At 31.3% G+C, this 17736-nt stretch overlaps 1 protein-coding gene across 26 annotated transcripts in view; it reads right to left on the reverse strand.

Annotated features, from left to right (window-relative positions):
• The window catches only part of LOC134687179 (diacylglycerol kinase zeta-like), a 208664-nt gene continuing 190928 nt past the window's right edge, over positions 1–17736 (reverse strand). For 20 of the 26 annotated variants that reach the window (XM_063547253.1, XM_063547248.1, XM_063547250.1 and 17 more), the window contains 8 exons: positions 17257–17331; positions 15078–15155; positions 13284–13396; positions 7753–7790; positions 6688–6811; positions 6209–6245; positions 5369–5468; positions 1–4659 (listed from right to left, as the gene is read on the reverse strand). In XM_063547253.1, the coding sequence (XP_063403323.1) occupies positions 4543–4659; positions 5369–5468; positions 6209–6245; positions 6688–6811; positions 7753–7790; positions 13284–13396; positions 15078–15155; positions 17257–17331 (682 nt within the window). In that variant the 3' untranslated portion in view covers positions 1–4542. The remainder of the gene's footprint in view (positions 4660–5368; positions 5469–6208; positions 6246–6687; positions 6812–7752; positions 7791–13283; positions 13397–15077; positions 15156–17256; positions 17332–17736) is intronic. The other 6 variants (XM_063547241.1, XM_063547259.1, XM_063547243.1 and 3 more) reach the window with 3 other exon arrangements.

Raw genomic sequence — 17736 nt, forward strand, 5'->3', positions numbered from 1 at the left:
TAACTTTTTATCCAGTTTATTAAATTTAAATAAAATAAATTGTGCTCAATTTTAGTAGAAAAAAACATTCATGATAACAAACAGCTTTCATTTTCTCCAATCAGACACAATTACTACCATAGAAAAATGTCTTTCCTTTTACAGACAACAAAAGGAACAGGTGACATTAGAAAATGATATAAAAATAGACAAAATTTGTCAAAAAAACAGTCAATAGGAAATCTTTCCATGATAAAAGGTAATAAGAATACATTTTATCAGCCACCATAAACAAAAGGGATAATCCAAAACAAAGTATGTAAGCCTGTACAGTTTTTTTTTGGAACTAGAATTTATTCCCACTTAAAAAAAACTTGGTAATTGTCATTTCTAATATAACTTGACCACTTTTTTTTTTTTCAATACAAAGGTCAATACATATAATGATAAGCTCTTTCCTGACAAATTACAAGGAAAACACTAAATGCGATCAAAATATTTATAAATAATTGCCTTTATCTGCCAACCTTTTGTTATTGTTAGAACAAGATATCCTTACACATGTATCGGCAAGAAATTTACTTGTACTACATTCATATATACCTTTGAAAAGTCTAAAAACAATTACTTATCTTAATGCCTGTGAGATAAAAAATAAATTTGATTTCAGTTATATACAGGATTTAGTACCATTTCATCTAATTTTTTTTCAAAAAATGTCCAGAAAGAAAATGTGGATTAAAAGTGATAGATTGGCAGATACAGTCTCAAATGAAATTTCAAAATATCAATTGAAAGTTTTCAATATGAATGACATACCCATAAATAGAGAAAACATCAAGCCCTGCTTGATGCTGCTCACTAAAGGGAGATACATATAAGAAAATGGAGGCAACTACATTAATGAAACCAACATGAAAAAAGAATGGAGTAAATATAAAGTGTAATACACTTACATGGGAATTCACTACTAATAAACATTGTAAATTTAAAGAATGGGGCACCTTCTAAGGGGGTCTCATTGGGGGGGGGGGGGGGGGGGGGGTTCTGATCCTGGATCCCACTTACTGTTTTGTCAGATTCCCGTATCCTGCTTACACTATGTACGTAAGCAATTTCTTATTTTTTTGTTATTTCCCGTGTCCTGCTAGACTTCATTTCTCGTTTTCAACGCACAAAAATTTGACTTTCACGTGTCATGCTTACAAAAATTCAGCAATCCTGCGTCACGCTAAGAACCCAATGAGACCCATTTCTAACTATTTAATGATTCAACATTGCTTTTCTGTAAAACTCACTTTGGGGAACCTTTTAATAACCGTTCAATGATTCAACATTTATATTCTATACAACTCAACTTGTTCTTTGGATATTTATTATACAAAATTAAATCACTAAAGAGGTAATAGAGGCATTAATAACTGATCTGCATAAATGACTCATTGAAGCATCTATTACTGGGCAATTTTCTACCTTTTTGGTATCTTTCATACATGATTTACACAATAATCTTGGTGAAGCCAAAAACTAGCAGTGAAATATATATTTGCATTTAAGGAAAAAGGATTTTTTCTTGTAATTTAAAAAAAAAAATTATAATCCTTTTTGAAAATCTTTTTTTCACCTTTTTACAGAAATGGTCAAAGATACTTTGTAAATGAGATTAAACGAATTAATAAACCTGTTTTTTTCAAAACTTTAACCGCCTCATTCTGTAAGTTATATTAACTGCCTCACTTTGATAATTATAAATTGCTTCATTCTGATATTTTATTTACTGTCATTCAAATAATTATGTCTCATTCTGACACTTCTGGTCTCATTATGATAGTTCTTCAATGCCTCAATCTGATATACCCATTGCCTATCTCATTCTGATAATTATTCAATGTTTATTTTGTGAATTAGTTACATTATTAATTAAGATAACAAGTTAAATATATTAATAATTTACATATTTGTGCTACTTAAATAAATAATTCATATATAATCTAGAATCTAGATATGATAATCAAACTCAAATTTTGTACTTTTTAGGTATAAAAAGTGCACCTTAAAACACAAATATATATATGCAATACCACTACATTGGTTTTCCAATGAAAAGAAAATGTAGCTCAACTTTAATACAAGAAACATTATATCGAGAAAACAAAAATTGCATCAAGTTTTCAAAGAATTTGAAAATATAATTAACTTAAAATTACCAAAATAAAAGAAATGGAAATATTCCCATTAATAATCGCCATCTGATTTTTATATAAAATTTATGAAATATACACAAAGATTTACATTTCATAATAATAACATTTTTCAATCTGAAAATCTATATCACAACACTGCATTTAAGGGAAACATTGCAACAATGCTGGAACACATATAAAACATGTTAAAAAGGCTCATTGAGATTTTAAACTCTACAAATGGTAGAAAATCAGGAGTTCGAAGGTCACAATATTAAATCTATTTTTAAAGAACACCACAAATTATCAAGCAATTCATTTCAAATCATTGATTAAACTTTTTAAATTAAATTTAAATTAATAACAAATATAAAAACATAAATGTACTAAAACTCTGTGTGCACAGAGTTACAGAAATATTTCTTGTGTGGTGAACACATTTTTCTAAAAATTGAAATTATGATCTATCACAAAAAATGGCCTCATCATACGATGCCATTTAAAAATTTGGAGAAGAAAATTCTCAATTCAAAATTTTCCAATTAACTCATTTATGGATGTTGTAGTTTAAGGTGGTACCTAACACTTTCACTAAAATCAATTTGGCTCCTTTAATTTTCATAAAGTTTTGACAAAGTATTTACTTTGACCCTTTGACAAAAATATAAAAATTTCAAAAAATTTGAACCAACCATTTTATCAGAAAAATTGCACTGGTTATATAGCAGTTTGACAAACACTAGTTTTGATAATTGAGAAGCTGAATATTCTCTTAACAACGCAACGTAATTAAAACGTTCAGCTGATTTTACAGAGTTATCTCCCTGTAGTGTTAGGTACCACCTTAAATGATTATTTAATCTAATATCACAAACCAACATGAAAAATAATTTCTACTATAGAATCCTAAAACTACATGTTATTGCATATAAAAATCAAGGTGTTTTCGTAGTTTATCATACAATGGCACTGCTTTGTAACTTTTACGCCTTGGAACTGTTGCATGCACTATTATAATTTTTGCATTAATAGAAAATAAGAAGAAACTCTACAAAATTGCCATTTGCTTTGGTCCACATACCATAAGATCCTATTCACATAATGATACAACAGTATAAGGGATGTAGTGATAAAAAAACTTGGGCAATCTTAACTCTTCGTTTGACTAACTTGGACAATTTAAACTCTTTATTTGCCTAACTTGGACAAATTAAACTCTTTGTTTGCCCAACTTGGACAATCAAAACTCTTTGTTTGCCTAACTTGGACAATTTAAACTCTTTTTTGCCTAACTTGGACAATCAAAACTCTTTGTTTGCCTAACTTGGACAATCTAAACTCTTTGTTTGCCTAACGTGGACAATCTAAACTCTTTGTTTGCCTAACTTGGACAATCTAAACACTTTGTTTGCCTAACTTGGACAATCTAAACACTTTGTTTGCCTAACATGGACACTCTAAACTCTTTTTTTGTCTTACCTGTACCTTTTAAACTTTTTTTGCCTAACATACACTCTAAACTCTTTGTCAATCCAACTTATACACTCTTAACTCTTTGTTTGCCTAACTTGGACACTCTAAACGCTTTGTTTGCCTAATAAACACTTTTTGAACTGTTTATTTGCATAACTTGAACACTGTAAATATTTTTTTTGCTCAAGGGACATTCAAAACAGTCGGTTTGCCTTACTTAGACACTCTTAACTATTTGTTATCCAAGTACATTGTATTTGACATAATTTGTCAAATTAAACTTTCAAAATATGGAAAAACTGATAAAAAATTCTCACTGATTTTAGGGTAACTTATAATCTGAGGTATCAGCAAACTTCCAGAAGGATTAATTCTTCAAACTTTTCTATAATGAATTGTGTAGAGGAGTTGTCTCCCTTTGGCTAATTCCTATTACTGAGAGTGAGGTTAACACAAAAAGATAGATTGTCTACATGAGGAACACAATGAATGTCATATTATCAACAAAAAAGATGTTTACTTCAGAAATTGAAATTATCCTATTTTCATATATTACCAATTATTGTGCAATGAGTTTGATGAGAAAAGCCTTCTTTTACATTTTTTTAATATATTTTGAGAATTATTTTATGTGTGCAATTTCAATTTCTTAATTCAGTATCATTTCATTTTTTTTGTTTACCATGAGAGAACTTTAATGGTCTAGAAATGTTGCTGGGCAACAAAACACATATACAGTACAGTGAATTTTAGACAGAACATTTCAGAATGTAACAATTGTAAATCATCTGTCACTGTTAAAAGTATTATAGAAACAAAACATCACAAATTCTGTTGCTATGGAATCAACTCTTTGAGCCATTTGTTTAGGAATTGTCAGGGAGGATTTGTCTCCCTTTGGCTGCTGTTAAACAGCAGTCTCTTGATCTTCTGACACAACCAGTTGAAAATGTTCTTGACTTTGGAGATAAGCTGCCAGGTCTTTATCATCTGCTCTTAAAGCTTGCATTCGTGGAGTATTTCCCTGAAAATAATAATTAAATAATAATTCTGACAGTAATTATTCAGTCTTATACCTGTTAAAAATGTATTGTACTGGAACACTATTGGATCTGTAACTTATCATGATATACCACTGATCAAACAAATATTTTCAAATGATAAAAGTGTGGAAAACTGATTATTTTAGTGATTCTTTTAAGTCAAAGGACCATAACTCTGCTCAAAATAATCAGACAGGGTCAAAATTCTAACTTGGGGTGTAACTTGTCATGATAAAACAATACACCAAATATCAAATCAATATCTTCAAGCATGAAGACAAAAGGTGCGGAAAACTGATTTGACAGACTGACAGATAGACAGACTGATGGAGTGCAAACCAAAAGTTCCCTTCCACTTCGTCAGTAGGGAACTAATAATCAACTGGTTCTATAATACTGGTCACCAGACGATTATACTGGCATCCTTACTATAATACTAGTTTCCCAACTACAATATTAGTAACCAAATTATAATACTGGTATCCTGACTATAAAACTGGTAACTCAACCTTTTACAATAAAGGAAAGATAGACCTGACAAGAAACACAAACAGCCTGGTAGAGATAACATTTATTGCAAATCAGGTATACATTTTAGGTCTCTTTTTATAGCTTACTATGCAGCATGGTTTTGCTCATGGTTGAAGGCCACAGGTGACCTATAAATGTTTACTTCTACCTATATATTACCTGATAATCTGTTTTGGTCAATGAGGCTTTAGCTTCTACCAACATGTAACATATAGTTCTTCTCTGGTACCATGCTGCTTTATGCAGGGCTGTTTGTCCCCTAAAAAACACAATTCACAATTAAATGATATATACTACAAAAGATCTCTAGTGGTACCAAGCTGCTTTATGCAGTGCCTTCTGTTTTCTACACAATAAAATGATAAGTACTACAAAAAAAATTTAGAGGTTCAAAAATTGAACTAAATCACCTGATAAAATTGAGAATGGAAATGGGGAATGTATCAAAGAGACAACAACCCGACCATAGTCTCCAATTCAAGTTTAGTTTAGATGTTCATACAAATAGGATTGGTTATAAAACAAACTGCATTATATCATGCACAAGCCTTTGTTTATACACAAAAGGTTTTTGCCCTATTGTTGAAGACTGCATAGTGGTCTTCAGTTGTTTAATTCCTTTTCCTCTGATTTTTTGGAAGGCACCTCTTATTGCCAATCATATCATATAAACTTATTAATATTGCATGCACTTAAAAAAATATTATGACATTGTATCCAAATTTACACATAAAATATTCTTGAAAATTAAAGTACTAATTTTCTTTTATTTTTAATCAATACTTGATCACTACATAATTTTACAAAATAAAATATTGCTAGTCGTTTAGATATCAAGGAAATTATCTCCCTTTAAAAAACACCATATGCTGAAGGCTGTACCTTGACCTATAATGGTTTACACTTATAAATTGTTACTTGGATGGAGAGTTGTCTCCTTGGCACCCATACCACATCTTCCTATATGTATTTAATACCATAAAAATACATTGTACCTACTTTTCAAAGTCCACCATATCTAGAATGACAGGTTGTGCTAAAAAAAACCAAATAAGCCATTAATACAAACATAATTAAGTTTAACAAGAACATGTGTCTATAGGATTCTGTATAGCAGGTTATTTTTGCAGGTGTAAAATATCGTGTTTTTTACTACTAACAATTATTTGAGTAGCGCGCTCACAAGGAAAATGTTACCAAATATGTTATAAAGGTGCTTGTGTTTTCAGTAAATCTTTTTCTATTTGCATTTCTGGACCAAAGTCTGAAAATCTTAACACACAATTTTCAACTAGGTAATTTCTTTTTATAACATAACTAACTTTAGATTCTGACAAGTCTCTCTGCAGAGTTCTCGAAACAATTTGGATATTTTGCAATAGAAATCATAGTGAGGACTAGCAAAATTCTTCATGCACTACCAGGAAAAGAAACATTACGAGAACTCTGTGTCTGTGTGGTGCAATGTTTGTACATACCATTCTCTATCAGATATTTCACAATGGACTTGTGACCAAATCTGGCTGCATGGTGTAATGCTGTCATGCCGTACTGATCTGTTGCCAATAAATTAGCATCTTGATTCACAAACAAGTCTACTATCTACAATTACAATTATTACAGTATTGATGGTAAATCCTTGATAGCAATATATATATTTCATTGTTATATGCATCTGTTTTCATATTCCCTTCCCTATGCTATTTTATATCAATATCAATAACTTCATCTATATTGTACCAATAGATTTTGAATTTTGTGTTTTGTATAATTTGTGCTTGTATTTGAATTGATATTTCTGCTCCTTTGGCCAATTGGGGCGCTCATTGCAAAATAAAATTATTTGTGTTTGTATTTGTATTGATAGCTTGTAAAATATATTCGAAATTGTGTTTGACTAGAAACAATTTAAACAACAGCATTTTGTACAATCTTTTGTCTATTTTGACCTTGTTTTGTTCTTTGGGTCGTTGGTTTGCTGTCTGGTTGACATCATGTCACATGTACCAATCAACTCCTTTTGATCATACCTGATTTTTTCACATAAGATCAAGGTTACTATAGGATTTAACACATTTTTTCAAGAGGTTATTGATGTGTAAACCGGGGTGATTAACTCACAAACTGAATAAAAGTACACAGGACTTTTATGTCAAGTTTGTGAGTAAGAGACCCGGTTTACACATCAATAACCTCTAGAAAAAATGTGTTTAATCCTTATAATTCTTCAGCCAAACATACACGATAATTAATTTACGTTATTACTTTGATGGCTTCTATATGTACCATCAGAAGCACAATGGCATGTCGTACCTAAATAGTACGCCGCCATCTTGACATTCTTAAAAAAGTTAAATGTTCGATAAATGCATCAGAATCTAAAATGAATTAGCACCTACCTCAAAAACTTCATTTAAATTAGAAACTATCTGAATAAGACTTGCATATATATTTTTGTTTTAGATGAAACTGATTTTTATGGATATATGTTTCCATATTTTATAATATGAGTGGAATTATTATATGAGTACATTTGTACTTACTTTTGGCAAGTCTCCCCTTTTTGATGCATCAATCAAAGCTAAAATTTAAATATACCAAATCATTATTTCTTTTTAATTACAAATACAGATAAATAGCTATAATTCAATTTTTTTTTTACCAGAATATGAAACAATCTGTTAAATTGTATATGTTTAAAATTAAAAATGGTACCTTTCCTCAATTCCATAATATATATTAAAAATTTCAAATACCCAAGACAATTTTTAATCTATTTCTATGTATACAAACATGTATTTGTCTTGGACATCAAAATCATATTTTTTCTGTTATAATAAGAATCTTGAGGTTTGTATTATAGTATTAATGTATGGACTTTTTCATATTGGCCCTGTAACATGCCCGAGGTGTTAATAATGGCCAAGGATGGTTGTAATGGCCCTGAGGCAACGCCGAGGGCCATTACAACTGTCCGAGGCCATTATTAATATCAAGGGCATGTTACAGGGCCAATATGAAAAAGTCCATATATTGATACTTTTATTAACCAATTATAAAGGCAACTTCATTCAAGAACAGTCTTCGAGTCTCGAATCCAAAATTATACAGCTATCCACAAAGTACAACAGGACCAATACAGAAAAGTCCGTTTCATAACATTCTTATCAAATGTTTTCTTAAATTCTTCGATTAAACAAAGACTAAGGCCGTGTTCACATTGACCTAAATTCGGTGTTGTGTTAGTGTAACTCACACGTAAACTAAACATAATTGCGTTCCCATTGATAAAACTCAATGTTTACATGTAGTTTAAATCATGTTTTACCTACACACAGTCGATAGTCAATGTAGGCCTTGTGTAGGTTAAGTGTACACAAAACTAGTCATTTAGGACATTAGTTTTATCGTGTTTATATTTAAGGAGGAAACTTTTTTTGAGTAAAATTGATATTTTTGATAATTATTAGTTATTAGTTGTCTAAATTTTACAGATTTTTTTTTGTTAAAAAAAAATAACGTACTTTATTAACCCCTAATCAAAACTCAAAGCAGCATCATTGCCGAACCCATAAGGCAGCAACGAAATGATTTTCGGGGGGGGGGGGGGGGGGGGGGGGGGGGGGGGGGGGGGGGGGGGGGGCTATTATAGTTGAGTATAAAACATAAAGGCAAAAGGGGGGGGGGGGGGGTGAGCTATGGATTTTGTTTTGAAAACAAAATGTTTCCAGTTTTTGGCCCTGAAAAAAAAAATGTTTGTTTCACCCTCAGCTGCCACTATATATAATGCTAAAATTGATTTCGACTTGTCACCAAAATTTGTCCTGAAAAAAATCAAGAGCTCACGCACCCTCCCCCTCCACAAAAAAACAAGTAAATAGTTACTGCCTATGTTCATTTGAATAGGTCTTCCCGAATCGACTTGACGTACACAGAAATATTCGCCACTGGTCTTTACTCAAAAAACGATTCACGCATAAATGCATGACTAAAAAAAGTGTGAGGTAAATGATATGTTTGTCTAGTATCTCAGATCCGTTAAATAACACGTAAAATAAATTAAAAAAAACGTTACCCTATTCCTTTACTAAATACTCCTTGGAGAAGAAATACCATTTGAAACGAACAGAAAAGATAACCAGATGCTCCGCAGGGCGTAGCTTTATACGACCGCACAGGTTGAACCCTGAACGGTTGGGGCAAGTATGGACACAACATTCAAGCTGGATTCAGCTCTAAATTTGGATTGTGATTAAATAGTTGATACAGCATATGTTTCTGACACAGAATGAATGTGTTCTAATGAACTTATTTTTTTTGTTTTCTCTTAGAGCAATTCACTATGCTGTTGAATATTAATCCTCTCAAAAAAGTTTGAAGAAATTTTCTTTTTATTTATGAAATTTCAAATGAGAAAAATTGAACCCAATTTTTTAATCACATCCCCCTTTCCCTTATTCTAAAACTAATCTCAATTAAAATATTCTATTGGAGTTTGCAACAATAAATACTCATTTAAATACATCATAAAATATTAAGATGTAAAAAAAACTGCGTGTTATCACTGAATGGTAAAGATTATTTAAATTTATCAGTTGGTAGTAAAAAGTGAATATACATTGTATATTGTATATAACAAAGATTTAAGTTGATTCTGGACAAAGAAAGATAACTCCAATTAAAAAAAAATCTTGCTATTGCACAATAATGTGCAATAAGATATTTCTGGCTTAATATTCTGGACAAAGAAAGATAACTCTAATTAAAACAAAATTTGCTATTTCACAATATTGTGAAATTAGATATTTCTTGCCATTGCACAATACTGTGCAATTGAAAAGACTTGCTATTGCACAATACTTAATATAATAATTTTAGATCCTGATTTGGACCAACTTGAAAACTGGGCCCATAATCAAAAATCTAAGTACATGTTTAGATTCAGCATATCAAAGAGGCCCAAGAATTTAATTTTTGTTAAAATCAAACTTAGTTTAATTTTGGACCCTTTGGAACTTAATGTAGGCCAATTTGAAAACGGGACCAAAAATGAAGAATCTACATACACAGTTAGATTTGGCATATTAAAGAACCCCATTTATTCAATTTTTGATGAAATTTAATTTTGGACCCAGATTTGGACCAACTTGAAAACTGGGCCAATAATCAAGAATCTAAGTACATTTTTAGATTCAACATATCAAAGAACCCTACCGAATCATTTTTTGTCAAAATCAAACTAAGTTTAATTTTGGACCCTTTGGACCTTAATGTAGACCAATTTGAAAACGGGACCAAAAGTTAAGAATCTACATACACAGTTAGTTTCGGCATATCAAAGAACCCCAATTATTCAATTTTGATGAAATCAAACAAAGTTTAATTTTGGACCCTTTGGGCCCCTTTTTCTAAACTGTTAGGACCAAAACTCCCAAAATCAATACCAACCTTCCTTTTATGGTCATAAACCTTGTGTTTAAATTTCATAGATTTCTATTTACTTATACTAACGTTATGGTGCGAAAACCAAGAAAAATGCTTATTTGGGTCCCTTTTTGGCCCCTAATTCCTAAACTGTTGGGACCTACACTCCAAAAATCAATACCAATCTTCCTTTTGTGGTCATAAACATTGTGTTTAAATTTCATTGATTTCTATTTACTTAAAACTTAAGTTATTGTGCGAAAACCAAGAATAATGCTTATTTGGGCCCTTTTTTGGCCCCTAATTCCTAAACTGTTGAAACCAAAACTCCCAAAATCAATCCCAACCTTTCTTTCGTGGTCATAAACCTTGTGTCAAAATTTCATAGATTTCTATTAACTTAAACTAAAGTTATAGTGCGAAAACCAAGAAAATGCTTATTTGGGCCCTTTTTGGCCCCTAATTCCTAAAATGTTGGGACCAAAACTCCCAAAATCAATACCAACCTTCCTTTTATGGTCATAAACCTTGTGTTAAAATTTCATAGATTTCTATTCACTTTTACTAAAGTTAGAGTGCGAAAACTAAAAGTATTCGGACGACGACGACGACGCCAACGTGATAGCAATATACGACGAAATTTTTTTTTAAATTTGCGGTCGTATAAAAATGAAGTGATCCCTAATATCTCAATCCTTTTTTTCGGATGTAAGCACGCTGTTGCAGCTAACGTTTTCTAATGCGTTATCGAGACATCTCTAGTATATTCAAACTACTGCAAATTATAAAAATGGCTTTCATAAAGTAGCAACCACTTTACTTAAAAAAGGGGGAGGGTTATTTTCTTTTATCTGAGTCAGATTTTTTTCGCGCGTACGTTTTTATTCCTTTTTTTTTCGATGCTGGTGATCAAATTCTTTTTTTTTTCAATATTTAACACTATAATGTATGGGGAAACTCTTGATTCAGAATTTTTTTTTTTTATTCTGTATGACCATTTTTTTTTTTTTATCAAATTGGGGATCGGAATATTTCCATTTTCACCCCCACCCCCCTTTTGAAGTCAAATGGTTGTTCCCTTACCGCTAGAAAAATTTTCCAAAAATTTTGAATTCAGTTCTACGTAATGAACATTTAAATGACATATAGTTTACAAGTGGGAACAAATCTTATGTACAGGTAGCTAAACAAGGTGTATAGATGTGAACAAATGTAATGTGAAACCAGTGTACACTACACTAAACTAATTGTAAAAATGTGTACTCTACACGGCGTTTGGTGTGAACACGGCCTAAGAAACTTACCGTGAAGAAGATACAGGAATTTCATAGCTGAACTTCAACTTGTCTTTTCGCATTTAATTTCGCATGGAATTTTGGTCAACATTTTGACTGTCAGATGTAATTTCTGATTTCTCATCCAAGTTCTTAATTTTATGCTATTAAAATTCATTTCATCTAGCAAATAAAAAGTAGCTGGGAAGAATAAATCAGACAGTTTAAATATTTCTAAAGTCTGCATTCTGAGGATTCAACAACAACGGAAATGAAATAGTGATAATAATCGAAAGTCGTACTCGAAAAAGGCTGCGAAATATTTCCGTTTCAAGTCGTTACAAACAATGTCAATGAACATCATTTTAACTTGTTTTTATGATGTTAATAATAAAAAAACAAAATGTCACACTTATTTAAAGAAATAAACGACATTTTGATTTAATCGATGTCCCGTTTCATCTGTTCATAATGCATGACTGTGATTTCGTAATGCACGGGTGTGATTTCGTAATGCATGCCTGAGATTCCGTAATGCATGACTGAGATTTCGTAATGACTGGCTGTAGCAATTTCTCCGTTCATAATGACCAGATGTCGAAATTTTCCTTTTATAAAGCAAGGGCGTTACTATACATATTGTAGTAAGTTGGTTAATAAACTACTGTAAATTCAGAAATTAATGTGAGGTTTTTTTATTATTGCGAAAAATGTGACTGAGTTGTAAACGCAATAATTTCAACTCGCATTTTGAAATATTCCATACGAATTTAACAGTATTTTTTCTCAAAATCGTAAAAATTAAAATCGCATTTAAGTCTAAAATGACAAAATTGCCATAATAAATGCACGCAATAATTTCTGAATTTACAGTATAACATTATCAAAGAATACTATTACAAGCATATTGTAGCTAATAAAAGTTCCTAATGACAGCTTGTCTTGTAGTACAATTTTTTTACATAAATAAAATTTGTTAATTGTAAAAACATGTGGTGCACACTTAAATCTGCAGTATATATTTGTATTGTTACACATTTTTCTTAGTTTGGCTTGTGACTAGTACTGTTATAATATATACTAACGTCAATATATTAAGTCCCTGAAGTTTGGCATTTCAAATCAAATTGGATAATAAATACTTTTTTATGCTGGTGAAATTCTGGTCTAACACATAAAGTTATAATATTACTAATTCCTTTCATAAAGATTGATTGTGTAAATTGTGAAAACGTTGTGTCAATATTTACTTCATCATCCTTGAGGTCTTTAGGGAATATTAATCTCAGGGGCAATAATACAAAACCTACCCCCCCCCCCCCCCCCCCAAAAAAAAAAAATCCTAGAAAGAGTAAACTCAATTCTATGCCACCAACCTTTGTCCTCTTGAGACATCCTCTTGTTCCTGGGTACTGCTGTAGCATGGGCCACACTCAGAAACTGGTCCTGTTTCCCAGAGGGAGGTAAAACAGGGGAACCAGGCTCTGAACTGAAATTTTATTTTATAAATATCAACATTTGAAATATTACTAAAAAAGAAAATTGTATCTGTATTTTCTATATATATTATCTGACAATAAGTTAATGAATTGAAAACTGAACTTTTCTTACCTACTATGAGGAAACCATTATTCTTGAAAAAACCTTGCTTTACATAATATGTTGGTTAACACATAGTAAAGTATGATATAAGTACTGACACATTACTGCATCTCTATGCATAATCAACATATAATTACAATTAGATCCATGTGGTCTTTCATGTATTTTTATAGTTTATAAAAAGAGGCAATTTATTTCAAACGCTAATTTTAACTACTGATACTTTTCTGATGTAAAATATAAGATAAGTTAAAGTGTACAGTTTCACATTAAAATACAGGTTGTTAGAAATCCATGATATCTCATAAAATATTCAGTGTTATAATTTCCAGATATTATGATATGAAATATAGATCATTCAAACTTTATAACTGTACCATTTAATATAGATATTGATTAAAACCTAGTACAGTAAGCTAAGTAGACACTTAAATGTGCATGCAAAAAATGTTAAATTGTAAATTATAGTAAGTATTTTACCAATTTTCTTGCCATTGGTTAATTCAGTTTGGTTTTATCCTGAGGTTTTATCTAATAGAAATATGAAGGGGATGAAATCAATTTTGCTCATTTGAAAATAGCTTGCTTCAGGTGAATTAATATCTCAGATTAACATGCATTTCATAAGAGCAGTTTTGGTTTCAACACCTTACATATTTTTTTTAACTTTTTTGTAGAAAAAATAAAATTGATCATTTGCAAGACAAACAAGAAAACCAATTCAAACCTAAATGTTGCCTATTCAGTATTGTGACATTTAATGCAACTGTCTACTTTAAAAGATTATATTTCTTTTCCTAAAAAATGCTCCTAATTTTATGATTATCTAAAAACAATTGCATTTAAAAGAAAGAAAGAACACTGATTTTCTCGACTATTTACCAACCATGCACTCAGAAGTTGGAAAGTAAAAAAAAATGAACTTTTAATAATCACTTGGATTTATAATATGCCCTTTACTGGCAGGCGTCAAATGGTTATTTTTCGGCTACCGCTAGCATCAAATTGGTTAAAATTTTACCTGGAATCGTCAAAATATTCTTATTGTGTTTCGACAAAGGTCTTAAATAACTATCGTTTCTGTAATTTTTTTATCAAATTTAACATTATTCCTCAAAATCAGTTAATTTCTTAAATATCTAGAAAAAATGTGCATTTTATCGTCATGCACCAAAAATTACTATTAATGTCATTTGGCAAGAATTTTTCAAGTATTCATCATGATGGTTCCACCATTAACACTCTCATAACAGCTCTTGGACAGGAAAACATAAAGACATGCTGAGCACATGTACTGTACTTGGGAATATTGTTAATGGAATCAAAAAAGGACAGAATTCTTTTTTTGGGGTTTGATAAGAAAAAAGAAATTTTGTTTATTGAAATTAAATGAAAAGGATTTCTTAAGTTAAAACATTAGATTGGTTGCTTAATTGCTTAAATTGGAATCTATACAGGATAGGTTCATTCCATAAAACTTAAACAAAATTTGGCTATTCTATAAATAAAAATAATAATAAATGAACGATGCGCTTGTGTCATGCCTATAAATAGAATTAAGTTTTTACCACAGAAGTGGGAAACATGGATAGTCTTGAAAATGAACCCTTCGAGTTCTTGTGGAAAATGATTCTGATATGTAGTAACTGAAACAAACAGGGACATCATATTACATGTACAATGTTTATAGATAACTCTAGTATATTCTATCTACCATTATGCTGTACCATGTGACACATCACGTGCCATGCAGCTACAGGCTGCTGAATTAATATTTTTTTAAAATAAATTATATGTAGAAATAAAATAATTATGAAGACATTAGTTATCATACTTAACTGAAGCACCTCAAAATTTTATATATATATTTCTAATTTAAGAAAAAAACATCAGTAACACTTTTATATGAACAGGTCCTTTTAGTTAATTTGAGGTGCTTCAGTTTTTAGAAACAAAAACTTCAACAGATTCCACTAAAACATGCTATATGTAAAACTAATTACTTTGTACTATCAATACAGTAGCAGATCCTTGGACTGGTTATAAATCTTTCATTAGATTTTTAAATACTCAATAAAAATTGGCATCCCCTGAAACTCCCTTCCCCCCTGTGTGTTACCCCCAGAATCTCCCTTGCCCCCTGTGTTACCCCTAAAGCTTCCTTTTCCCCAGTGTGTTACCCCCAGAAGCTCCCTTCCCCCTGTGTGTTACCACTAAAGCTCCCTTCCCCCTGTGTGTTACCCCCAGAAGCTCCCTTTCCCCCTATGTGTTACCCCCTAAAGTACCCTTCCCCCTGTGTGTGACCCCTTAAGCTCCCTTTTCCCCTGTGTGTTACCCTTTAATCTCCCTTTCCCCCTTTATGTTACCCTTAAGCTCCCTTTCCCCTGTGTGTTACCCCTTAAGCCCTCTTTCCCCCTGTGTGTTACCCTTAAACTCCCTTTCCCCCTGTATGTTACCCCTTAAGCTCCCTTTCCCCCTGTGTGTTACCCCTTAAGCTCCCTTTCACCCTGTGTGTTACCCCTTAAGCTCCCTTTCATCTGTAAGTTACCCCTTACACTCCCTTTTCCCCCTGTGTGATACCCCTGAAGCTTAATTTGAAAAGCTGCTGGATCTACCACTGTAATGTATCAGAAACATGCATAAATTTATTTATAATTCAAATAATAGAAACATGCACTTGAAAACTATTCAAACCAGTCCTTTTCACTGTAATATCTTTTACACTTATACAAGTTAGTTTAGCAATTACAAGGTAAAGACCATATATTTATTCACCAACCATCGACATTGACCCATACAAGCTCAACAAAATAATTTGAAAACCATGACACTATATTTGGTTGCCATAGCTTAAATTATTTAAAATGTTCATAAAATTTATGAAAAGAAGATGCGACTTTGATTTCAAATTATCATGATACACAAACATGTATATTCTGTAAAAATTTCACCTTTGACATTTGACCTTCGTAGAGATCATGATGCAAACAGCAACATGAGAAAAACCTACACTGTCCAATAGATATGGTAGCCGTTTTCATATTGAAGTTTTATTCAAAAGTTTTATTATTTAGAGAGAAATAAAATTTAGGATGGAAATTGGAATTGTGTCAAAGAGACAACAACCTGACCATAGAGCAGACAACAGCCGAAGGCCACCAATGGGTCTTCAATGCAGGGAGAAACTTCTGCACCCAGAGGGGTCCTTCAGCTGGACCCTAAAACCCAATTTTATAAAATTCATTTATGAGAAAACCTTTCATTGAAGAAAATAGCAAATATCAAGGACTAAATTTAAGAGATAAAAATTACAACCTTTTAATCATATGACTTCCTCATTCTTCCATAAATATCATTGCCATAACTTAATGTAAGTTAAAGTCTTTCAAATGTTACATGTACGTGTACCGAGTATATTTTATATAGAATAAAAAATTCAAACAGACAGAGAGAGAGTTTATACATATATACTTATAGTTGTAAACTGAAGCTTATATGGATTTCTTATTTCCAGATTATGTCTGAATCAATTTTTTCCAACTATTATAAAGTTTAGAACCACAACATATAATTTCAATGTCAACTAGCAGCTAACATATAAACATTTAATGCTAGCAAAGCACTGATACATATACAAATTAGTGTAACTATTGCAACATAATACAACACCATGCTAAACAATATTATACTGAAAGAATGAGAACAACCATACACCATGGCAACAGTAACTATAGAAATGTTATCAACCTGTTGTCAGCACCAGGTGGGGGAGGCATCAGAAGGTTTTCTTTACTCTCTGGTCTATAAATAGCTGTGGGTGACCTATATACAAAATTACACAGATCATATCAAAGGCATGCCTATAACTGTTTTTTTCTTCTATAAGCATTCAGCATTTCATTAATTTAAAATAAATTGTTAAGCATTCAAAAATAAATGGGACTCTGCATTATCAGTTTGACACTCATGGATTGGTATATATATATAAATGTTTAATGATTGTCATTCATGAAAACAGAAAATAGCAGAGGATCTAACATAGATCCATGATGTACACCAACTAAATCTATGAAGTTGTTCTAATGTTATCAAATCAATACTTATATTAATTCTAATAAGCATTACAAGCTAGAACAGCACATCAAGATCATATTGACCTAAGTTAATTAATCTTAGTTCATATTCGAGCTGAAGCAAATTTAATCTTTTCAAACTGTAGGAAATAAT

The sequence above is a fragment of the Mytilus trossulus genome, chromosome 10 (assembly GCF_036588685.1).
Source record: "Mytilus trossulus isolate FHL-02 chromosome 10, PNRI_Mtr1.1.1.hap1, whole genome shotgun sequence".
NCBI lineage: Eukaryota > Metazoa > Mollusca > Bivalvia > Mytilida > Mytilidae > Mytilus > Mytilus trossulus.